This window comes from Exophiala spinifera (genome assembly GCF_000836115.1).
Source record: "Exophiala spinifera strain CBS 89968 unplaced genomic scaffold supercont1.3, whole genome shotgun sequence".
Taxonomy (NCBI): domain Eukaryota; kingdom Fungi; phylum Ascomycota; class Eurotiomycetes; order Chaetothyriales; family Herpotrichiellaceae; genus Exophiala; species Exophiala spinifera.
In genome coordinates this window covers 1,122,122-1,144,877 of record NW_015622515.1, presented here as the reverse complement: position 1 = coordinate 1,144,877, position 22,756 = coordinate 1,122,122, and the positions used below count along the sequence as shown (strand labels likewise).

General features: G+C 52.8%; 10 protein-coding genes across 10 annotated transcripts; 4 read left to right on the top strand and 6 right to left on the bottom strand.

Annotated features, from left to right (window-relative positions):
* Nucleotides 1-143: 143 nt before the first annotated feature.
* Nucleotides 144-1,266, bottom strand: PV08_04169 (uncharacterized protein; the record flags this gene model as incomplete). Its single annotated transcript, XM_016378517.1, has 2 exons — nucleotides 144-1,139; nucleotides 1,201-1,266. 2 exons carry the CDS (start codon nucleotides 1,264-1,266, stop codon nucleotides 144-146), a joined length of 1,062 nt encoding a protein of 353 aa, XP_016237194.1.
* Nucleotides 1,267-2,181: 915 nt separating this feature from the next.
* Nucleotides 2,182-4,311, top strand: PV08_04168 (uncharacterized protein; the record flags this gene model as incomplete). The annotated part of the gene is made up of 1 exon (XM_016378516.1): nucleotides 2,182-4,311. The coding sequence occupies one exon, from the start codon at nucleotides 2,182-2,184 to the stop codon at nucleotides 4,309-4,311; it is 2,130 nt and encodes a 709-aa protein (XP_016237193.1).
* Nucleotides 4,312-4,843: 532 nt separating this feature from the next.
* On the bottom strand, nucleotides 4,844-7,749 carry PV08_04167 (uncharacterized protein; the record flags this gene model as incomplete). The annotated part of the gene is made up of 4 exons (XM_016378515.1): nucleotides 4,844-5,749; nucleotides 5,820-5,924; nucleotides 5,988-6,299; nucleotides 6,361-7,749. 4 exons carry the CDS (start codon nucleotides 7,747-7,749, stop codon nucleotides 4,844-4,846), a joined length of 2,712 nt encoding a protein of 903 aa, XP_016237192.1.
* Nucleotides 7,750-10,637: 2,888 nt separating this feature from the next.
* PV08_04166 (uncharacterized protein) lies at nucleotides 10,638-12,111 on the bottom strand (the record flags this gene model as incomplete). The annotated part of the gene is made up of 4 exons (XM_016378514.1): nucleotides 10,638-10,688; nucleotides 10,754-11,130; nucleotides 11,218-11,972; nucleotides 12,044-12,111. The coding sequence occupies 4 exons, from the start codon at nucleotides 12,109-12,111 to the stop codon at nucleotides 10,638-10,640; spliced, it is 1,251 nt and encodes a 416-aa protein (XP_016237191.1).
* A 522-nt stretch (nucleotides 12,112-12,633) lies between these two features.
* Nucleotides 12,634-13,442, bottom strand: PV08_04165 (uncharacterized protein; the record flags this gene model as incomplete). Its single annotated transcript, XM_016378513.1, has 2 exons — nucleotides 12,634-12,942; nucleotides 13,002-13,442. The coding sequence occupies 2 exons, from the start codon at nucleotides 13,440-13,442 to the stop codon at nucleotides 12,634-12,636; spliced, it is 750 nt and encodes a 249-aa protein (XP_016237190.1).
* Nucleotides 13,443-14,523: 1,081 nt separating this feature from the next.
* On the top strand, nucleotides 14,524-15,512 carry PV08_04164 (uncharacterized protein; the record flags this gene model as incomplete). Its single annotated transcript, XM_016378512.1, has 3 exons — nucleotides 14,524-14,904; nucleotides 15,005-15,254; nucleotides 15,325-15,512. 3 exons carry the CDS (start codon nucleotides 14,524-14,526, stop codon nucleotides 15,510-15,512), a joined length of 819 nt encoding a protein of 272 aa, XP_016237189.1.
* A 356-nt stretch (nucleotides 15,513-15,868) lies between these two features.
* On the bottom strand, nucleotides 15,869-16,840 carry PV08_04163 (uncharacterized protein; the record flags this gene model as incomplete). Its single annotated transcript, XM_016378511.1, has 1 exon — nucleotides 15,869-16,840. The coding sequence occupies one exon, from the start codon at nucleotides 16,838-16,840 to the stop codon at nucleotides 15,869-15,871; it is 972 nt and encodes a 323-aa protein (XP_016237188.1).
* Nucleotides 16,841-17,556: 716 nt separating this feature from the next.
* Nucleotides 17,557-18,093, bottom strand: PV08_04162 (uncharacterized protein; the record flags this gene model as incomplete). The annotated part of the gene is made up of 1 exon (XM_016378510.1): nucleotides 17,557-18,093. The coding sequence occupies one exon, from the start codon at nucleotides 18,091-18,093 to the stop codon at nucleotides 17,557-17,559; it is 537 nt and encodes a 178-aa protein (XP_016237187.1).
* A 413-nt stretch (nucleotides 18,094-18,506) lies between these two features.
* Nucleotides 18,507-19,505, top strand: PV08_04161 (uncharacterized protein; the record flags this gene model as incomplete). The annotated part of the gene is made up of 3 exons (XM_016378509.1): nucleotides 18,507-18,561; nucleotides 18,610-19,138; nucleotides 19,193-19,505. 3 exons carry the CDS (start codon nucleotides 18,507-18,509, stop codon nucleotides 19,503-19,505), a joined length of 897 nt encoding a protein of 298 aa, XP_016237186.1.
* A 1,247-nt stretch (nucleotides 19,506-20,752) lies between these two features.
* Nucleotides 20,753-22,490, top strand: PV08_04160 (uncharacterized protein; the record flags this gene model as incomplete). The annotated part of the gene is made up of 2 exons (XM_016378508.1): nucleotides 20,753-21,820; nucleotides 21,882-22,490. 2 exons carry the CDS (start codon nucleotides 20,753-20,755, stop codon nucleotides 22,488-22,490), a joined length of 1,677 nt encoding a protein of 558 aa, XP_016237185.1.
* Between the last annotated feature and the right edge of the window lie 266 nt (nucleotides 22,491-22,756).

Genomic DNA, 22,756 nt, shown 5'->3' with positions numbered 1-22,756 from the left:
TGGGGTTCAGGTTGCGGTCACAAACTCAACTTTTGACAAGGTGCAAAAGGAATGGCAGGGGGAAGCTTTCTGCCGGGCACACTAGCATCACTATTAATGAATGAATTGGCGTCCACCAAGGAAATGTCAAGCCCTAGGTTGCCTCAGAACCCTGCTGGAGAAGCCTTTGTGACGACCTTGCTGTAGTCGGGATCTCGATTCAGGAGGAATGCCATGCCTGCGACCTGGTCCTTCCTGAACTTCTCACTGCCCTTCAGGAAAGGATAAATATTCCAATGCCCGTGAGGTAATCCAGGGTACACATCCATCCTGGTTTTGATGCCGTATTCCTTCCGCAGAACTCGTTCGAAAATAATGCTGTCATCTCGCAATGGGTCGAGTCCGTCAACTTGGAAGAAGGCCGGAGGGACGTCTGCGTGGCCTTTGGGATGGTTAAAGATAGCCCACCACACGGCGTCGTTGTTGTCGGGTTGATATCCTCTCAAAAACATTAGTCTCGCTGGTCTCGGTAGGACGGGCACATCGACATTCTGCTCTTGTGAGAGATAGAATTTCTTGTACTTCTCGGGCACTTGGTTTTCGGGCAGAAGCGACGCGGCGGCGAGATATTGGCCTGTTAACGGCGGCGACAGACCCTCGTCTCGGGCAAGGTGAGCCAACACCGCCGTAATGTTTGCACCGGCCGAGGTCCCTCCGATGACGAAGCCCACCGCAGGGTCCGCTCCCCAGGAGGTCGCGTGCTCGGCCGCCCATCGTAAGCAGTCCCACGCGTCCTTGTGCGCGGTGGGAAACTTCCACTCGGGCCCCAGACGGTAGGTGGCCGAGAGACACACTGCGCCGAACGCCTGCACGAAGTTTTGACAGGTCTGCTCCTCGCTTTCGGGCGCGCCGGTGCAAAAACCACCCCCGTGATACATGACAATCAGGGGGCTGCCGTCCTTGGGCGGTGTGGAGGGTTGGTAGAGCTTTGCGCGAATCTTGATCCCGTCTTTCGTTGGGTACCAAAGGTCGCTCTGCAAGATTTCGGGCGGCGGCTGTTTTTGGGCCTTTGTCGCCGCAGCGTTGCGCTTGTCGATCATGGCCTTGAAGTCCGAAACGTCGTCATAGTTGAGACGGGGAGGGTTGGTCTTGTCCAAGAACTGGCGATGTTTGTCAGATTCAGATAGTGCTCTTACACGCCTGTATCCTTTCAAGACTTACGGCCTGTAGTTCAGGATCGATGATCCCAAGTGATAGGAGGGTCTTTTCGTCGACGTATGAATCCATGGCCACAGGCCACTGGAGCGGTGAATTCTTGCTTCAGCTCCCCAGTTGATTCGAGCTGAGTGACTGCCACAATCTGGGGTGTAAATTTGTACTTAACGTAGGGTTAAGCCTGGCCAGCATCTTCCACGGGATGCCCTGGGCAGGCCGTGGCGGAGATTGAAACAACCAACGGAACTCGGAACGGGCAGACAGTCATGCAGTCATGCCGTCAGCCTCGGTGCTAGACACTGTTGCAACTTGCAACATTCGAGGCTGTTGAGTCTTGGTAGCTTCAGGTTTCAGCTCACCTGCTTCTGTCCTGGTCGCTCCGTGCGGTTATTCACTTCTCCGCCACCGCGGTCTCCGCTACCACTGTCACCAGCCACAGATTTGGCCTTCTCTGGACACTGTCATACTGTATACATCCGACCGCGAATCAGGCCACGATTCAGTTCAGATTTAGTTTATCATGATTCATCAACAGCGAAGGAGGTTTCGTTGGCATTTGCGCTCATCACGTGATTGTTCGTCTTGTTTGTCCTTTTCTTTGCCCACACCAACCGCTGCCTTTGTTCTCGTCCATCTACCCAATAGCTTCAGTCGTGATATAGGCCACTGTCCAATCTGAAATCTCGGTCCTCCACTGGTCCATAAGGTTCTCGTCGTCCTGCATTGTTGTCTCCCGCCCCCCGGCGGTCGTTCGATCCAGGTCCATGGGGCCCTTACCAAGGGGCACACCTTCTTCGGCCGAGCCAATCACGGCGTTTCCTGACATCGGACATCGTCGGCTCGGTGTCTCGCTTCTCGACCCACCAGCAGTGGTCTTGAAGACGTGAAAGCCTCGACCGTCTCGTCCATTGAGTCATAACCTCGCGAGCAACCCAAATATTGCGCAAAATCAGCTTCAACTGCTCTCCCGAGAGTGCAACGACCACAATGGCGGACTTCACAGCCGATCTACAGCCTGCAGATGTGCAAGCGCCGAGCATCCTCGCCCGGGAAAGGGCTGCTTCCAGTATTCATGTCGACGAGCTGGCCAGACACTTGCTCTGGCGCAACGACTTCCTCGATCGGCAAAAGAAAATCCTGACAATTCTCGAGGCAATGCCAATCTTCTCCAAGAAGAACCAGCTCAACATTTCGAGACCGGACCGTTTCCATCTTGCGCTGGCACGAGCCAAAACACTACGGAGGCTGTCACTGAAGTACGGCTGGGATAGAGACGATTTCCTCATGGCGGAATACTTGATCGACGAAATGCATCCTTTTGCCCTTCATTGGGGCATGTTTGCTACATCCCTTCGCGAACAATGCAACGACAAGCAAAGAGCCTATTGGCTACCCAAAGTAGACAACTGGGACATTATCGGCTGCTATGGACAGACCGAGCTGGGCCATGGCAGTAACGTCAGGGGTATTGAATGCCAGGCCAAGTGGGATCCCCAGACCAAGGAATTCATTATCCACAGTCCCACCATTACTGCAAGTAAGTGGTGGAACGGAGCACTGGGTAGAACGGCGAATCATGCTATTGTGGTGGCTCAGCTAATGCTCCCAACCCCCGGGGCTAGCAGTGACAAGTACAAGTCCTATGGGCCTCACCAGTTCATTTTACAGATCCGCGACATGAAGACTCACAAACCGTTGAATGGAATAGTGATTGGGGATATTGGCCCCAAGTATGGATATCCTGGTATGGATAATGGATATATGCTTTTTAACAACTTCAGAGTGCCTCACTCTGCATTACTATCAAAGCATTCCGGTGTCGATCCACAGCATGGTACCTATATTAAGCCCAAGAACCCGGCCTTGGTCTATGGAACCATGACATTTATCCGAGCTCAGATTATCATGCACGCGCGGCTAGTGTTGGCTCGGGCGGTGACTATTGCGGTTCGATATTTATCCATTCGCCATCAATTCTCTGATCGAGATTCGGGGACAGGTGTACCTGAGGAAGCAGTGCTCAACTATCCGACTGTGCAAATTCGTGTTCTTCCTCTCCTGGCGACAACTTTCGCCCTCCATTACACCGGCGAGACAATGTTCAAGCTGTACTGGGGCACCCGCCAGCAAATCGAGACCGGGGACACTTCAAGTTTAGCAGAGATGCACGCTGCATCGTCTGGCTTAAAGTCGCTGTGCACAACCCTTGCGGCCGACGGCATTGAGACGTGTCGTCGGGCCATGGGAGGCCATGGCTTTGGCGGTGGAAGCGGCATGATTAACTTGAACAATGAATACCTGTCCAAGCCGACGGTCGAGGGCGACAACTGGATGATTACCCAGCAGACAGCGTCTTACCTGATCAAGAGGATGCAGCGGGCAGTGGAAGAGCCGAATCTGGAGCCCACTGACTTTGTAGATGCGCATTTTCAGGAGTATGTGAAGTGTACGGAATCTTGCAGGACGGAGGGAAATCATTCCGACCTTACTAAAGACTCGATTGCTTTGGTGGACGCATTCAAGCAGAGAGTCTCGTTCCTCGCCTATAAAGTGTATCGGGAAAGGGTGGTTGAGAAGAAGTCGTGGACAGGCTTGATGATCAGCCTGCACAAGCTCAGTCGTGCGCACTCAGAGAGCCTCCTCGTGTCAAACTTTCACGAGGCCGTCTTCACCAAAACTCCTCACCCGCCCTTAAATGAGGCGACAGTCAGCGTGTTGCAAACACTTTTCCGGCTCTTCGCTCTGTTCACACTCGATGCTTCGGCTTCGGAATTCTTGGTGTCCAAGGCGTTGACTATTGAGACCATCCCTGACGTGAGTTTGGCCATCCAAGAACTCCTGACTCAGGTCAGACCCGACGCCGTGAGACTGGTGGATGCGTGGTCTATTCCCGACTTCGTACTCGAGAGTGCTCTAGGGAGTTACGATGGGGACGTTTACAACCGGCTCTTCTACAAGGCACACAAGGAGAATCCTTTGAATCGGGTGACATTCAATCCCGACTGGAAGACTGAAGAGGTTGTGATGGGTGAAGGCGAGGAGAATGCTCGACGCAGGCTGGAGGCTCTGGTGTTGGGTGTGACTGTTGACGAGACTTCCGCAAAGTCGAAGCTTTAAAAGTTTTGAGTTACCACAATGGTTTCTGCGTTGGTGCTAATCTAGTCTCCTCAAAAAAGAGCTTCTGCCCCCACAGCTAGGGCAGGGCTCTTTGTTGTACCGAGGATCAAGAGAAGTAAGGGCAAAATCAAATGTAACTCTCTTGAGTGAATCCACTTGCCAGAGACCAAGTGCCATGCACGAAGGATCTTCCATTCGGACTCGTCTGCTTCCACACTCGGGGTAAATTTGGAACTTACTAGTCGAGTCGCGCCCCCAAAGAGTTCAGCCAAAGGGTGAACAGCGTACTTTGAAACCATGTGCACCTTGTCAACAGGTCGAATGGCCTCGAAAATAGGTAGCCCTGTCTCTAATGACCTGAGATCTCTTCTTGCTCTCGTTAAAATCGCTCCCCACTCCGACGCTCGATTTGCCTCACCTCGAGCTGTCCGTGGCCGACTGCTTGGCTTGAACACCTGTCAAAGATAACGGCCCCATGTGTCGGACTGAAGAGCCAGGCCGCCACTGTATCCCTGATCTACGATCCGAGGGTTCACAGTTTAGAGGAGACTCCTTCCAGCAGCTCAGCCGCAGCGTTGGTGATACAGCCTTTTCCTGTCTCTTCTACCTCGACCAGATACACTATCTTGCCCCCTTCCTTCCACATCTTCGTCACGATGGTTTGACCAGGCAAGACCGTGCCACTGAAACGCACCTTGATGTTCTTGAACGGGCCATACGCTTGGTACACATGTTTAGCACTGATCCCGAACGTCGCCAGTCCATGCAAAATCGGGGTAGGAAACCCCCCAGCGGCGGAAAATGTAGGGTCGATGTGAAGTGGATTTCGATCGCCCATAAGCCGATACAAGGCGACCAGGTCGTCCGACGTCTTCTCCTTTACGACCCTGTCGGGAGCTCGCGAAGGAGGAGTATTCACGGCGGTTATAGCACCGCGGTCCGAGGCCTTCTTTTGTCCGCCGAAGCCCCCGGACCCTCGAATGAAGACGACGCTCTCGTTGACGAAGAGAGGCTTTCCGGACGAGTCAAAGGTGGTGGCACCTCGCCGTATTAGCGCAGCGTTTCCTTTGTCAACGACCTCGATGAGGCTACTTTCGGTCTTCAACGTCCCGGACGTAGGGATCGGGAACCGCTTGATCTCGAGAAACTGCTCCCCATGGAGAAGCATGCGCTGGTCAAAGTTGGGGACGATGTCCTTGACGCTGACCAGACTCCCATAGGTCGGCACGATCCCAAAGGTCGGCAAGACTTGGAAATTGGGGGAGTTTTCGTAGACGAGATCGAGATCCGTCCGATGGGCGCCCAGGGAAATATTGTACAGAATGACGTCTCGGTCATTATAAGTGTAGAATGTTGGTGTTGCTTTCTGAGTTAAAGCCTTTTGGATCTTTGCAATGTACTTGCGGTTGGCGGAATTCTCCTGGGACATGCCGGCAACCTGTGTGTACAGAAGGTTAAATGCCTCTTCCTCCTCACTGATACAGGGACCAGAAAGAGTGACTCACCACTTTCGGGCTCTTCATCGCGTTGCCCATGGTGTACTTGCTGCCTTCGGATGGCGTGTCTGGATTGTCTGCTTTGCCATTGTCGAAGTTGCAGATCTCAGAGAATGCCTGGTGCTATTCCTTAGAGGGGCTGACAATTGTTTAAAGGTAGGACAAAAAAGCCTCGCTTACCTCAGCAATCTGTTCCACGCTCGGTACGCCATTCTGGGGTTCGAAGTCGACGCCTCTGGCTCGCTGCCAACGGGTGTGGCCGATCCAACCCCCGCCAGTTTCAAATATCTGGCCGGTGGCAGGTGGCTTTTCGCTGCACAGCGCGGCGAGGAGGGGCGCCACGTAGTCTGCATTCATTCTCCTCACATTCTCTTCAGACCAGACGGTGCGAGTCATGTTTGTTCCCGCGATGGGAGCCACGGCGTTGACCACGATGTTATACTTGACACCTTCTCGAGCCACTGTCTTTGTGAAGCCGGCGATGCCACATTTCTTAAACCAGAGTTAGTCTTCACGGTCGGCGGCTTTTCTCTGGAGGTCGAAAAAGACTCACCGCGGCGGCATAGTTGGCTTGACCAAAACTACCATAAATTCCTGATCTGCTGGTTATATTGACAATACGTCCGTACTTTTGGCTCAGCATCACGGGAAACACTGCTCTTGTAATCGAGTATGTTCCTCGGAGATGAGTGCTCAGCACTGAGTACCATTCATCGTCACTCATGTTAGTAAAAGCCTTGTCTCTGAGGATGCCTGCGTTGTTGATAACGATGTCGATGCGGCCATAAGTGTCCATGACTCTTCGAACAATAGTCTCTCCTTGCTCAACAGACATCTCCAAGGCCAAGGCGTGACCTCCGCTGGAAGTGATCTCGGATGCAACCCTGTCGGCGTTCTTCAGGTCATTCACCACAACCCTGGCGCCCAACTTGGCGAAGTGGAGGCTATAGACTCGACCAAGTCCAGCGCCGCCACCAGTCACCAACACTACCCGGTTCTCAAAGCTGATCTTCTTGTCAGCGCCCGATGTTAGTGGAGGTAACGAGCTAGCTTTCTCAAGCAGCTGAAATATTTGTCCTCCACCGTCCGTGTGCTCAGCACAGTTCGGATCCACGACTTTATCCCAATGTTCTAGAATGACATCGGCGGTCAAGCTCTCGGGATTGGCGAGAAATCCTTTGCTACGCTGCCAGCGAATTTTGCTGTAATGGCCTGCCCCTGCCGCAAAGATGGCCCCAGTTTCTCGGCATTGCTCGTGGACCAGCACTCCAACCAGAGGCACGACCCAATCTGGTTTCATCACCTCTAACAGGTCTTGAGCCCAGACGGTTTGCGTCATTCTGCTGGCCGCAGCAGGGGCAAGCACGTTACTCGTGATGTTGTATTTGGCTCCCTCCTTGGCCAACGTTTTGGTGAAACCGACGAGGGCCAATTTAGCCGCGGCGTAGTTACTCTGCCCGAAATTACCGTACAGGCCCGCGGCGGAGGATGTGTTGATGATTCGGCCGTATCGTTGCTTTCGCATATGAGGCCAGGCCGCGCGGGTCGTTTTGTAGGCGCCGTGTACATGGACGTCGATGACGAGATCCCAGTCCTCCTGCTTCATGTTGCGCAGAGTGACGTCCCGCAGAATCCCGGCGTTGTTGATGAGAATATCGACTCTACCAAAGGCATCGACGGCCGTTTTGACGATGAGATGGCCTTGTTGGACCGGGTCGTAGCTGGCCACCGCGATGCCGCCGGCGTCTCTGATTTCCTTGACAACATCGTCAGCAACTCTAGAATCAACTTTGCCTGACTCTTTGCCGTCGAGCCTTCCACCAATGTCATTCACGACCACCTTGGCGCCGCGTGAACCCAGGTAGAGAGCATACTGCTTTCCTAAGCCGTTGCCCGCTCCAGTGACAATGGCCACTTGGCCGTCGTAACGTAGAGCGCCCATGTTGCCTTGTAAATCTGCACGTGCTGATAGGAAGTGTGCAGTCCCTGATGAACTGCATTTGAAGGGTAAGGGGCCTTCGGAAACCGGACTGCCGGGAGAACCTAGGCCCCACTCACGGAATTATGGTCTTTGTCCAGTCCGGGAAGACCGACGGTGCTCTGGATGAACTACCCCGAGTTTCGGAGTGTGGCCGTCGTCTGCTGTTGAAAAGATCTATAGACAGTGGACACAGCGAGGAGCAATCTTTGAGGATGGGACTGCCGAGGTATGTATGGGGGTAATTGGCCCCCTGTCGGGCCCCTATGCGTGCGTTGATTAGACGGCGAGAGTGTCTCCATCGGAAGCCTGATTTTCGGCACGACAACTCCTATGATGCCTGTCGGAAAGGTAAAGACGGCCCAGGTGTCCCCATGCCTAGTCAGAGCTCATTGACGTTATACAACGGGCGCCCGTGCTAACCCACAAGGCCGGTCAACACCCCCGGACCACTGTTTGTGTCCTCCGTAGGTGGGCATGAAGCCGACCCAATTACCCGAACCACTAGTCCTTGAAGGGCGTGTCCGTGGATGACACATTTGTCAAGCAACTTTGACGTCAAATCTGTTGAGTATCAATATACAGCCAAGATAGCTCTAAAGCCCAGTCCAGTGAACGAATACTGCCGCGCCATCTCTACCCAAGCTCTCAACACCCTTGTCACAGACATTTTGGTCTACTGGTCCCGGCTGTCCACGAGCGGTGAACTAGTGTTATGCAACACTCAGTTCTAGGCGATGTTTGGGGGCTAAACAGGATGTATTGACGAGTCTGACCTCCCTCTCTCGGAGGGAGATCCCTATCTATCATATAGGCAAAAGGAGCGTTCCAAGGGAGGGCTTTCTCGCCGTCGCACAGCGCGCCGCGTGGAGTCAACGGCCGTCCTCGGGCGGCGTTCTATCGGGCGACGTTCTTAGACGGAGAGAAAGCCTCCTTGTGAAACCCGAGAATATAGCCATATATGACTAGAAACAGTGAATTGATGGTGTTGCAAAAGTTGTAAGGAACGTGAGGGCGTCGGCGTTCCGCCGGAGGCGCTGAGGCGCTAGGCGTGAGTATTTGACTTGTAAAGACGGTGACTGACATCGCCCGCACCTCAGCCTAGTCCAACAACTAGGGCACGCGGCCAAACCATGGAGCGCGTTTGAACGTCAATGATGGCTTCATGGAAGATTGAACCGGAGCGATCCTGATCCCGAATGTCCACTGAGTAACACAATGGACAGACGGACATCTCGCCTTCGAGACTCTAGACCGTCACTCGCGATAATTGAGCCGGCCAGGGTGGTCGATCTCGGAACCATTTGCTCTGTCGAGCTGACGACACTTGAAATTGTTATCCAAAGACAGCACGAAGGCCGGGGCGCAAGATTCCACGAGGAGAAAGCACCCACCCACCCTAGCGCTCTCACTGTCGAGAATTGCCATCGAATTGTTTGCCCGGCACCCATCTTTGCTGGAGTCGATATTGCTGCATCGATTAGTCCTGGCAAACCCTTGACTTCCAAATCTCGATGACAACACCAATTACTGAGAAGATGGCTGCGTGAAACGCTTGTTGCGCTCGACACCGGATGCTCTTGTGGAGTTGAACCGGCGACGCAGCTCTTTCTCAAACGGGACAACTGGGTATACGGTGATTGTATCAGCAATTTCGACCATGGCTGCCTTTGCTCTAGCGAGCATGCGAACTTTCGTTTCCTCCAGGCAGATCTCACACTCCCTAGGAATGTGCGATTATGTGGTCGAGAATGTCCTCGATGCATTTGGGGGAGGTCCATTCCCCTCGGACATGGTCTGTCACTATAGTGTGGCAATGAGCACCGATTTATCAGGCAAAGGCCTGTAGGCGGCTTGATGTTCTGATGAACAATGCTGTAATAATGGAGAGCTATTGTTAGACGGCAGGAGCCGCCGATATCGCAGGGTATGGAGAGCGCAAATCTTCACTGTTGATAAGACTACATATATGAGATATTAGGGCCTAGAGACTTACAATCCTAACACTTTTTCACCCTCATAATTGAGGCCCATAGAGGGCTTCATTTTGTACAACAGCTATACTTCGGCGGATATATTCACCGACATCGAGAACGAACGAGTCATGACTGTCAACCTGATTGCTTGCTCCACTCCGTTTGATGCGCGCAGCCGTCCCTTTCATGCTCAAGACCAAGCCAGGCTGTATCGTCAATCTTTGCAGATGCTCGAGTCTCGGTGGTGATGCTATCTGGTCTCGGCCATACGAATTGCAAGCATTCTTTGGTACACTGTGTACACCCCAGCCGGGCACCACGACCAAGAATATCAAGGCTAACGACAAATCTCATATTCTTGTTCAGCTGGGGCCTACCAGACCAACGGCATGGCGCTTCCGTAGTGAAGGAATCAGATGCAACGCTGTTCTCTCTGGAAGTAACTACTTCTCATGTCTCTCATGTTTACAGGATATGTGCACTTACTATGGTCTTTCCATGTCTAGGCGTGCGAACCAACGTCGTTGATTTGATGGAGAGCGAGTTACATGACGAAAAGTCGTGTCAAGCTGCAAGGTATATCATGGTACAAGATCCAGCCCAGAAAGCCAGCAGTGTCGTCGAAGACCGACACAGGCAATTCACCTGTCGGACACTGTCATTGAACCCAGTAAAATCGCCGAGACAATACTTCTCCTGTCCTCGCCTTCATCGTGACAACGCATGGAGCGCAAGTTGAGAATGCCATATTGTGGAGAGGAGAATGAATGGGGCTTCGAGGAACAGAAGACGGGAGACATTGTATCACTGTTCTTTACACTATATACTTCTATATCAGTTGGATACAAGACCAAGATTCTCCTCTCCAAGAGCAACCTACACCTGCTCGTTGACAAAGAGAGCAGCCATACCTTGTCCAGAGCCGATCTGCCAGGGTGTTTAGCTTTCCATGCTGAACCAATGAGGGAAAGGGATGAAGGCAAAGTACTTACGCACATGGAGGTAACCAAAATTTTCTTCTTAGTCCTTCGCGCTTCACTCAAGATTGTGCAGACCTGGCGTACCCCCGTTGCGCCGACTGGATGGCCGAGAGCGATGGCGCCACCTCGCGGGTTCACCTTTGTGTGGTCCAGGCCAAGGACGTCCAGACAGTAAACAGCCATATTGGCAAATGCCTCATTGATTTCAAATATGTCAACATCGTCTTTCGTAAGGTGGAACTGGTGTAGAAGCTTCGGGATTGCGGCGGCAGGGCCAATGCCCATGATTCTGGGGGGTACGCCGGCCACGGTAGCACCACAGAACTTGGCCAAAATTGGTTGACCGAGCTCTTGAGCCTTGGATCGTTTCATCAGGAGGATACCAGCGGCTAGAGTATTGTGTAAGTAGTTATTTTAGTTATAATTTTAGGGTAGTGCTGCGATTCATTGCGTGATTTTCGCTCGTGGTACTTTACCTCCATCCGTCACTTGGCTAGCATTCCCAGCAGTGGTTGTCTGACCAAACTGTGGCATCACTGGTTTTAGTTTCTGTAATGCTGCAAGAGTTGTTCCGTAGCGAGGACCCTCGTCACTCACGAGAGTAACAGTCTTCTCCTCGCCGGTTTGCGCATCCTTGATCTTCGTACGAATAGGGACGATCTCGTCGTCGAACCAGCCAGCTTTCTGGGCAACTTCTGCCCTCCGGAAGCTTTCGACTGCGTATTCGTCCTGTTGCCTGCGTGAAATGCCGAAATCGTTTCCCACGTTCTCGGCCGTTTGAATCATAGGTTGCAAGCAGTCAAAAGCTTCCGGATTCGCCTCGATCTCGGGAGAGAATCCAGAGATTTTAGCCCTGCCGGTGGTCATGCTCTCCCCACCAACAGCAATTCCAATATCAATGTTCCCGTTTGAGATCTGGTTGGCCATGTCCTGGACGGCCTTTAGACCGCTCCCGCAGAACCTACTGACACTGCTAGCACCAGAGGTATGAGGAAAGCCGGCAGCAAGCATAGCAGCCCGGACCTTGTATGCCGCTTTGGGATCGGCGACATTTCCCAGACAAATATCTTCAACCAGTGAGGGCTCGATGTTGCTCTTCGCAATCATCTCCTTCAACAAAGCGTAAATCATGTAGTCGAGGTCTGAGTCTTTGAAACCACCTTTATTGGCCCTTGTCAGTGGAGTGCGGACAGCGAGTGTAATGACAACATCGTCGGGGTTCCCCTGTAGACTGTAAAAGGGGGTGGCTTTGTGTCAGTATCTGATAAGAACCTGACGGCGGGCCTCATAAGTTTCTCTTACATCATGGCGACGCCGGGGTTTGTCGGCGAGAGGTGGGAGATAATAGATCTGAGTCTTTCTGTCGCCATTTGAAACAGTTCAGAGCAGAAAGAGGAGGGCCAGTTTGGAACAGGACTGCAAGAGCAGGTAAACCACCTAGAGATGTACAAGAAAATTGGCGAGGCAAACAGGATTGTAGCAAGTACAAGTCTCGACGGTTCCAATTTCCATGACAGCAAGATCGGGGGTTCCCCCCCGGCCACCGTCCTTCCGGTCCGCTAAGAGCCTCAGGCTGTTACGGCTTCTACCGATTGGTAGCTCCGGTTCAAGCCAGGTTTATCACTCGGGACTGAGAACTGAGGGCATTCGGAACGCCTTCGGCATGTCACGGTTGGCGTCTCATCGGATTACTCGGCGGCACCATTGCGGCCTGGCACGTGCTACCATATCACGTACTCAACCCAATACGCCTGGCCTATAAGCGACATGAATACAGGAGAAAACATGTGCTGAGCTTTGATGGGTACATTAGAAGCAACCCCTCTTCGTAGGTCTATCCAATTTACTTCGACGTTGTTGGTGAATCAATCCTCCCATCGGCCTCGATCGTCTCACAAGTGCTCAGAGAACCAAGTCAGCAAGGTTTGATACGCCTTCTCGTATGCTGCCTTGACCTTCTTATTCTCAAGGTCGCTTCTTGCAGCCATAAATCCATGAATCTGATCATCGTACCATTCAGTCCGGTTTGGCACTTTCAGGGCAGCCTCATACTGGGCCATTGCTGACTTGTCTTCATCCATTGACGGGATGGAGAGTATAGGGATTGTGACATTAGGCGCGTCGTTAGGGTCCACCATTGCCGGATGACAGCTCGCTGCTGCTTTGAATGGCGTTCCCTGCTGTGAGACTAAATTGACAATCTAGAGAGTCAATCATACAGCTCTGTATAGGTGAGATTTGGTGTATCATGTGGCCTTACCTTTCCGCCCCAGCAGTAGCCCACCACTCCCCAACTCTTCATGTTGGGGTAATTTGACTGCAGTTTGTTCATAACCTTCATGACCCTATCAACTGTCTTGGCTGGTGCCGCTTCGGTGTTGAAGAATGCTCCAAGCTTCCTGCCCTTGTCTTCAGTATCCGGAGGATACCATGAGATGTCGGCCGGATTCCCATCAAACCAGTCTGGCATGAAGACCTGATAGTGTTTCTCGCTCGAATGCGCGAGGATATCAGCACCTTGAATCGTCTGCGGGAAGAATCCGAAAATGTCGAAGATCACAAGGATGCCGTGGCTGGCAGAGGAGGGTCCGGTGATATAGGTCTTGAGACCGTCCACCGTGGCGTACTTGCCCATCTCTTTATAGCCCTTGCTGATCACCACGGGGGTATTGCAACAAGCGGCGGACTGATTATGCGACATGGCGGGCCTTGACGCGTCGGGCGATGGTTTTGAGATCCCCAGAAGTTGTTGGGCAAGAGCAATGATTCTTGTGTGAGCAGTCATCGGATTTCCCAGCCTTTGAACTTGCTCCAAGCTTTTCCAGATGCAATGAGGTGAAGACTGATTGACCCGGAACCTTGCGACATATCAAGTCAGCACGAGATGTCATGATAGAAGGTGGGAGGAGTTTTGCCGAAGATGGTGTCCTTGGAGCTGTCACTGTTGCAGGCTGAGCACGGATACCGCCAGATCCACGGCGATTCGGAACTGGAGAGGCACGGTTGAGGCCGACAACGCCTTTTCGTGGGCTAGGAAGTTTGCACAAGGAATTCCGTCTTGTGATTAGGCGAATCAATGGCCAAGGAGGCGCCGTCTGTCCTGTCGTACTCTGGGGCGTTGACAATAGGCAAACCCGTCGATTCCTTGATTGTTCTTGGCCGCGTGCTGAAGAGCGACAATCTAGCAATCGAGAGAGACTGCCTCGTGTTGCTCACAATCACTCTATCGAGTCCTGTCCGGCGATCGAGGAATGCGTGGTCGCCAAAGGTAGGACCAAGATCATCAAAAAGATGCCCGGTGTGCCCCTGACGGGCTATCTGAGCCTGCCGGGCACGCACCTAACTAGTTTCGCGAAGCCGTAGTACTCCGTAACTTCGTACTGCTAGCAATCACAATGCCTCGGCTTAAATGGTGAGTCCGTCTCTGGGTCCCACTCTCCGGAATCAAACCCCATTCTGACGTGGCTTCGCTCGCATTCTCCACTCTCCGCGAAACCCCGAGTCCCGCGCTGGGCCTGTTGCTAAGACTTTCGAAGGTAGATATTGCCCGCTTCTAAAGGGCAGTTTTGAACGCTCAAATCGTTCTATTCAAACCAACCTCAAACTCGTGGTCAATTGAGTGAATTCATTCAGTTACAGATTAGACAGAGCAGCAAGTCACTGGTGGTCCGTCATGGTCGAACTATCATTCGCAGGTCAAAACATCGCCGTCACGGTAGGTTTGTCGTGGCCCTTTTATTGGTCGTTTCAGGGCCATCCCAAATGCGCGGATAAAGCCCAGGATGGGTAGGGGAAGGAAAAGAAAGGGCTATGTTGCCTTCAAGGGTCGTGGACCGGCTGACCACGGATTCACTTCACAGGGCGGCGCTTCTGGTATAGGTCTCGCAACCGTACAGGCCCTACATCGACTGGGGGCAAATGTCTATGTTGCGGACTACGCCGACAAGACACCAGCAAACTTTCCAAGCTCCACGGAGCAGAGCACCGTTCAATTCTTCGGCCGCTGCGACATCTCCAGACGGGAAGATTGCCACAACTTCATCAGCTCTATCCCCGGCCGCCTGGACGGCGTGGTGAATTGCGCGGGTATCGCCAAAACCGAAGGGCGGATTGCGACGGACGAGCTGTGGAACAGGACCATCGCGGTCAACCTTACAGGCACGGTGGGTGTTGTCTTTCTATCCATCTCATCCTCCCTTTTGATCCTTGTCTTTTGTCATTGCTGCACCCGGTGGAAGGACGACGCTGAGAAGTGACGCCAAGTGGAATATGTCGACCGAAGCTGTTCTCCGAATGTCCAAACAAGACGTCCGAACGTCCAGCAACGGTCCGTTCGTCGGCACCACGAACAAGTCGGTCGGACAAGGCGCGATTGTGAACATCTCATCGGGCGCCGGGTTCAGAGGACACCCGGAGTTGGCGGCGTACTGTGCGAGCAAACACGGCGTGCATGGGGTGACAAAAGCCATGTCGAAGGACTGGCCGCACATCAGGATGAATGTGGTTGCTCCAGGTAAGCATAAACTCCCTTCTCTACTGCGTGGTTAGGAGAATTCGACTGGAGGCTGAAGACGAGGCGATAGGAGTGATCAAGACCCCGATCATAGGCAACACCCCAGAAGTGGCAGCCAAGATCCAAGAAAAGCTGGAGGCCGTGGGCAAGAAAATGGGACTGCCGGAGGATGTTGCGGACGTTGTTATCTTCCTGTTGAGCGATGCCAGTGCCTGGATGACGGGGCAGGTTCTATCTATCAACGGCGGCAGTGACTGAACGATGGGTGTCCTCTGTCTCAAGCGTCAGAAGAGAGGTCGTCATAAGTAGAGCTATACACGGCTTCTCAACATGAACAGAGCGGAATTTTCGGAGATTTTCATGTTTCTTACGGGGAAATGAGAAATCACCGGCAGACGGAAATCCCTGGTACACAGGACGAACAGAAGAATAGAAGAATTGAAGAACCCCGGTTTCGCCGCCATATCGCGAGCCGTCAACATGATGAGTTCTATATTATCATGACCGTTCTCCTGACTCCCCTCGTTACTAAGGAGTCAAATGTTCAGAAAATTTGGGACCTTCTTGTTCCTTTTTCTACATAGCAACAGCTCAGGATATGCAAGTATCTTGCTTCACTTGGGCGTATCCCCCGCCAGCGTTATTCGATGCATCGACCTTTTGAACCCGTGATAATCGTTGACCGGATTGTGCTGCACGCATCGATTGTCCCAAAACGCCACCGAGCCAACTCTCCAATTGAAACGACAAGTGTATTCGAGCTTTACCTGGTGCTGGAAGAGGTAGTCCAGTAACGGTTTACTCTCCTCTTCGGTCCAACCGTCAAATCGAGTTGTGTGAGCCACATTTAGATAGAGGGCCTCACGGCCTGTCTCGGGATGGGTTCGCACAGCTGGGTGCGAAACCTCCAGGTCCCTGTTCTCGTTCCCGGACCCCTGTGCGTCCTCCTTGACGCGATCCTCTCGTGTCTTGCTCACATCGGCTTTGGCGGAACTGCTAATGGCCCGCAGTCCCTTCAACGTCTTCTTGACTCCGTCACTCAGCGAATCGTAGGCGAGATACTGGTTCGCAAAGCACGTGTCACCACCGTAAGGTGGCAATTCTCGGGCCAGCAAGATGGACGCCATTGGGGGCTGGTTGAGGTATGTAGTATCGGAATGCCAGACGCCACCGAAGTTTGTCCTTTCGTGTTCGCGCTTGAGCACTTCAATGATTTCGGGGTGGTCTGCGAGACCGCTGATCATTGGATATCTGACTGGCGTACCAAAATGCTTGGTGAAGGCCAGAAAGTCGGCCGCAGTGAGGTGCGCCTGATCGTGGAAGAAGATAACCAGGTGCTCGAGGAGGGCACCACGGATCGCCTTGACCACGTTTGGGTCGGAAAGGTCCTTGGCGAGATCGACGCCCACGACCTCTGCACCACACGCGCCCGAGTATTTCTTGACGGTTACAGGCGAAACCGTGGCGTAGGTCTTGCTGGCTTGAATTACTGCTCTCCTGGATTGGAAACTTCCCGTAAGTTCTAGTCGTAGGCTTCGGCACTGGCCTGAAAGGCCCCAAAGTCGTGTTGGTGGTTTTCTCATCATAATGCTAAAGTTGAGAATTTGTCCAAGGCCAACGAATATTGCTTGAGCCGAGTGTTCACAACGCCCGTGGTTGGTATCGATATATGGCAATCTTAAGTCTATCCTCGTACTGGACGATGATGCATTCGTCGTGTTGCGTCTAGCCTTAAGTAATTAAAGGAGGTACTGGACTCGCAGTAAGAATGTCGCCGATATCGGGGGAGGCAATAAAGACTGGGTAGAGTGCTCGAAGTATTATGGCCAGGACTGGGATCCTGGCGAAGCAGAAAATGACATCGAGATCTCTAAGCTGAGAGTACTTGATCAAGGAAAGCCGTCGGAACGGCATGACCGGAGGAATTAGTCCACTGTATCGCCCGCCGCTCACTCCACACGGCTGAGGACGAGGAGGGGGCGGATGATGCCGAGGTCGAGAGAGGGTGTTGTCGAGAAAGCCGCGGAATTTTCAGTTCCGAGAAAATTTATACGAAGTCCAGGGGAGTCCAGGCACCTGACTCGCGTGGAGTAGCAGTAGTGGTGAGCACGAAACGCCAGCTCTATCCTGAATCTTTTCAAAAGTCGACGCATGACTCATGATCCATCATCGAGCGGCGACAGGGTTCAACGTGTTCGTGAACGTCGACTCCGTCTCGAAGCCTCTCTGGATTGGTTCTCAGCCAGCGTCGTCGTGTATATTGTTTGCAGTTTTGTTCGACATGAGCATCGAGACGTCCCACTTAAAGCACCACAGACCTTTGGTTGATAAACAATACTTTTGCTCTCGCAAGCAGCTGGCCTTTTGCGTCCTCGATGTCTGTTCTCACCCAGAGTTTCCGTCCATCTCTGGCCACAGCCCACCCGCGAGCAAATATTACGCCTGGAGTATCGATGGGCGCTTTATAGTCCACCTTCATAGTTGCCGCTGCTAATGTCACACTCCCGAACACTTCGCATGCCGTCATTCCTGCTAGATGGTTCAGAATCAAAGAATTGAAGCCTCCATGGGCGCGAGCTCTTTTGCCATCAACCCCTGAGCCGAGTGACAGGAGATAGCAGTACTCTAAGGGTCCAATAGAGTCGGGTTCGGATGTTGGCCGCTGGAACGACAGGTGTGCGCGGATGGCGGAAGATGTGTAGAGGGATTGCGTGAATATGCTGTTGGAGATCGGACTGCTTGGGTCTAACAGGACTTCCCTCCCATTCACAAGATTTGAGATATTGGAACTGAGGATGGATCTGCACCACTGGACATTGAAGTCTGGGTGTAGCTTCATCGTGCCCCGAATCAAGACCTTGTATGGTGATGGTTGCACAGAGTGTGATGCAGGCTGTAGCAGTTCGCCTCCAGTATCTCGTCTTGATGAACACAGGTCGTGTCGAGACTGTTCAGTCTCTTCTGGGGGGTTCAAAGTGACCAAGTCAAAGCGACGGCGATGCCATTTTGCGACAATATAAGACAGTAACGGTAATCTCGGAATCCCGCGGGCGAGATCTTCCGAAACATAACATAGGTTTAAGACCGGAACAATGCTCGTCCTCCGGCGGGGTGAGCGCCCGCTAGATGCCGTGAAATCCCATTAAAGCGAGGGTTAGCATTGATATACGCTGGAGACAATGTCTTGTGAGACCCTTGATTATTTCAGCCGGATTTTAGACCTGTTTCACACGCAGACGACGACGGAAGCTAATGGCGCTGCCATTACTGGAAAACAAGCGAGCGTTGATAACTGGAGGTGGCTCTGGTATGTCTTATTGCTCGCCGTGAAGGTAGACTGAGCTAATTGCTACAGGATTGAGTCTTGCCCTGGCGAAAGTCCTCCGTGCTAGAAATGTTTCGATCTTGATCTGCGACCTCTCCCTGCACAAGGAAGCAACAACCTGGTTGGAAGAAACTCAAAATGACTCAGGTCCATTGGTTAGCTTTCTACGAGTAGATGTGACCGACTGGAAGCAGCTCGAGGCAGCATTCCAAAATTTCGATGACCGATTCGGTGGTGTTCCGGAGATCGTCGTTGCTGGTGCTGGGGTTTATGAAGCATCATGCCCGGGCTTCTGGGACAATAAAGATCAAGGATCTCATTACAAGTTGTTCGACATCAACCTTGTCCACCCAATCAAGCTCACTCGGATTGCAATCCGCCGCATGCAGCGGGCCCATTCGAGAGGTGTCATCCTGCATATTTCAAGTATCGTGGCACAGAAGCCCAACGTGGTTCTGCCACTCTACGCGGCCTCAAAAGCAGGGCTCAGTCAGTTCATCCGCTGCATGGCTCCATTAGAAGACATGTGCGCCATCCGAGTTGTGGCGGTGGCTCCCGGGTGAGACTGGCTACAGGCTCACAGAAATGAATCGTCCTCGCTGACTGTCTGCAGCATTGTCGACACGCCACTCTTTCGAGACCATCCAGAGGCCATGAAACATATAGATATGAATAAAGACTTTGCGCTGCCGCCGTCAGAGGTAGTCAAAGCCATGGTGGCCTTGCTCACGGAGGAAAAATACGTGGGGGGGACCATTCTCGAGATCGGCGACATTGGACAGTGGCGCCAAGTTCAAATTCTAGGGGATATTGGGCCTCAGGGAAGGTCCACCTTACCAAGATCGAAGGCCAAATCGGCTGTTGACTTGGTCAAAAAAGCATTGAAGGCAGATGCAGGAGGTAGAGTCCCAACAAGTAGCTTGTGATTGCACAACGCCAGATCTGAACCGTCAGAGTCGCTTTCATCATCTCTGCAGGCTGCCGAGAAGGGTTCAAAACAACCATTCACGGCTCCGTACCTAGAAATGACCTGAGTCAAATGTCTAGTGACTGAGTCGACTTCAAGGCTCTATTCGTCGTGGCGGGTACAGTCCAGACCGGAGTATCCACTTCCTCGTCCCCGCTCGGAATTACAACAGGCAAGCTCGGAAATATCGACTTCTCGAATTCCTTCGTTTCTTTCGTCAGTCCTCGGCCAAAACCCCAGACTCCAGATCGCATCTCCCTCGAAAGAAGGGCTGCCTTGATCGCGTGCCGGAGGCAGCGGCTTCGTCACCTTTCGTGGCCTTGTATGCTCCCCTTTGCCCATGTTTGCAGACACCCAGTTCCTCGTAGCAACTTACGACCGATTCAAGTCGCCAATCCTTCCTGTCCTGTTCACATCAACTTTCACTGCACGGTCTGGGCGCATATATGTCGGTAAGCCTTGCATCGACTCCACGGGAGCCGCCCTCGGGCCGGCCAAATCTGTGGGAGAATCCCAATGAAAATTCTCAATACCATCGCAAGAGGGCGAAATACGTGAGACAGGCTTGGTACGGCAGACCTATACATCTGGCAGCCTTTGCTGATATAATCGGATCCTAGCGATGAGTGCCGACGTCGAAAACTAAAGGTGAGCTTTGAGTTTCGTTTATGTGTACTACAGATCCCAACATCTCGGTAGTGTTGCGGGACAGACCCATGCCGTCGTTGCGTGACACAGTCCGCTGCGTGCGTCTACTCTGAGCCAGGTAATGAAGCGAATCTGCTTCAGCCATGGCGGCGTTTATCTTGCAACCGCCGCCATCAAATCCAACGCCCGGAGCTACCAGTTTCGCAAAAGTTGATAGAAGCCAACTGTCAATCGGACAATTTCTCTGTTCCTGAGACGGACGGCGACAACGAGGGTTCCAGAAGTCTGAAACGATCTTGGTCAACAAAGTCTGCCGCTTCTCCTTACCCCACATTGTCGTGAGCTTCTAACTGTGTTTGCAGGTCTCCTCAAGAAAACACGAGGCGAGACGTTTCGCAGCAAGGACATCCCACGTCCAACAACAACGGTCGTCCGCCGAACCCATTGCAAGTTTGCGATGATTCCGTTTTGAACTCACCGCTGGCGCTAGACGCTGAAGCTGGAGATCGAGCGACAGACACTTTCCAAGTTTCACACAGCAATAGCGGGAAGCTGTCAATGCCGTCGAAGTTGTCGGCTGTCCATGCAGCGTTGGGAATCGAATTGCCGGCTGAACGTACCGCCAACGTTCGGCAGCCACTGCAGGCGCCGAGACATGTTGTGCAATCCAGCAAGGGGCGCCATCTACATCTGCCCGAACCTGCCGAATTTGAAGGCCTGCTTCAGGTCTATTGGTCGGAGCACAACCCATTCTTTCCCTGCATGAATCGAACCGACTTCCAACTCGCGATCCACCGATGGCTTTCGGCTGCAGGCTATGGTCCGTCGAGCACCACTGTTCAGATCTTGCCAAAGACAATGATACTCGCCGCCAATCTCTGTATGGTGCTGGCAATCGCCGAGTTTGTGGACCCGCAAAGGGTGCGGAAGATGTCAGGGTCGTCGGTGGGCCAGTGGGTTTCGGGAAAGCAGTTGCACGAGACTGGTTCGGCCATACTTAAGCACTGCGAGCCGCCATCGCATGAGCAGGAAATCGATGCCATACGCTTCCACATCTTAGAAGCCATGTACCTCGTCTATGTGGAACGACTAAGACAGGCTTCGGCGGCCATTGGGGTTGCCGTACAGTTGACGTTCCGCACTGGGCTCCACGACCAGTCGTCTTGGACTGATTTAGCTCCAACGGCTGTCGACTCACGCCGGATCCTTTTCTGGTGCGTTTATTACATGGACCGTCGGATCTCGGAGAAAACTGGCCAGCCGTATCTGCTCCGGGACGAGGAAGTGGGCGTGGCAGAGATATATAAACCTGGAAGCCATGAGCCTTCCGTACTCATCAACGGAGATAGTGAATCAGTGGCGTTCAACACGGCAATGTGCCACTATCTCCAGCACATCATTGACTGGGCACACCTCTGGACCGACATCTGGGACACCTTGTTTAGTATCCGGGCACAGAAGCTTGTCGGGGATGTTGGTCATCACAGTAGATCCATCGACCACCGAATCGATCGAATGCTCGGACAACTTCCACACGAGCTCCAATGGCAAAGGGAGCAGCACCGATCAAACCCGAGTCGGCAGGAGGGCGAGCGTCAAGCGCGGTTTGCTCTACTAGCCTACACTGTGAGTTCCGTACCATCCGTATGGACCTGAGGGCATCGAACGGCTAACTTGAATCTCGCAGCGCCTCAACACCGCCCAGCTACTACTTCACCACAACCCATTCTCCCGGGTCCGGGCGAGCTCGAATACTCTTGACCTCCGCCTCAAGAAGGCCGTGGAGATGGTGAATGCCATTGTTCTGCATCTGGAGACATTCGACACCTACAGTCAGCTCGGCCAGTGGGCTTGTGCGGTCCTGGTCGAGTGCATCTATCACATCGTGCCAGTGGTGGCGAGCAACATCAGCGACAGCGATCGGAACAAGGCCGTGTCCGCACTGCACTCTATCAAAGCTTTGATGGAGAATTTGTCGACTTCGCAAGGGTCGGCGCGTCGGGCACAGCGGGCACTGAAACGCGTCTTTAGCGTCGTGGAGCGCGGTGACAACGAGCACTTGAATGATAGCACAGCCTCTGCACAAAAAAAGAGCTCGGCCCCTCACCTACAAGTGAGTGACGGTGCAGAAAGGTCAATGTGCTCTGCAGCCTTACCCGAATCGCCCTTGAGCCCATGGAATATCTGGTCGGACTGGGACTTTTCGTCCCAGATGGACAGCTTCTTTCGCCTAGACGAAGAAGCTGGGGCAAGGGATCAGTCATTTTCCCCGTTGATATTCACTAGTCTGGACTAAGTTGATGTTCGTACCGTTTGAGCGTCGCAAGTACGTAGGATACGCTCTACGGCATCATGAGATAAGTTTAGCGAGGAAATAATTGTAGGCCGAAGGCCACATTACCCCAGGGATTGTCAATTTACGTCGCAGGGATTAACCTAGTCATGATCTTGTGTTTCCCGCAACCTCAACCAAAGCGATCCAGTTCTCACCTATACCCCACATAGTTCGTAGAACAATACATGACTGGCGCCCACATCTCAAGCCGACATATTCCAGACGAT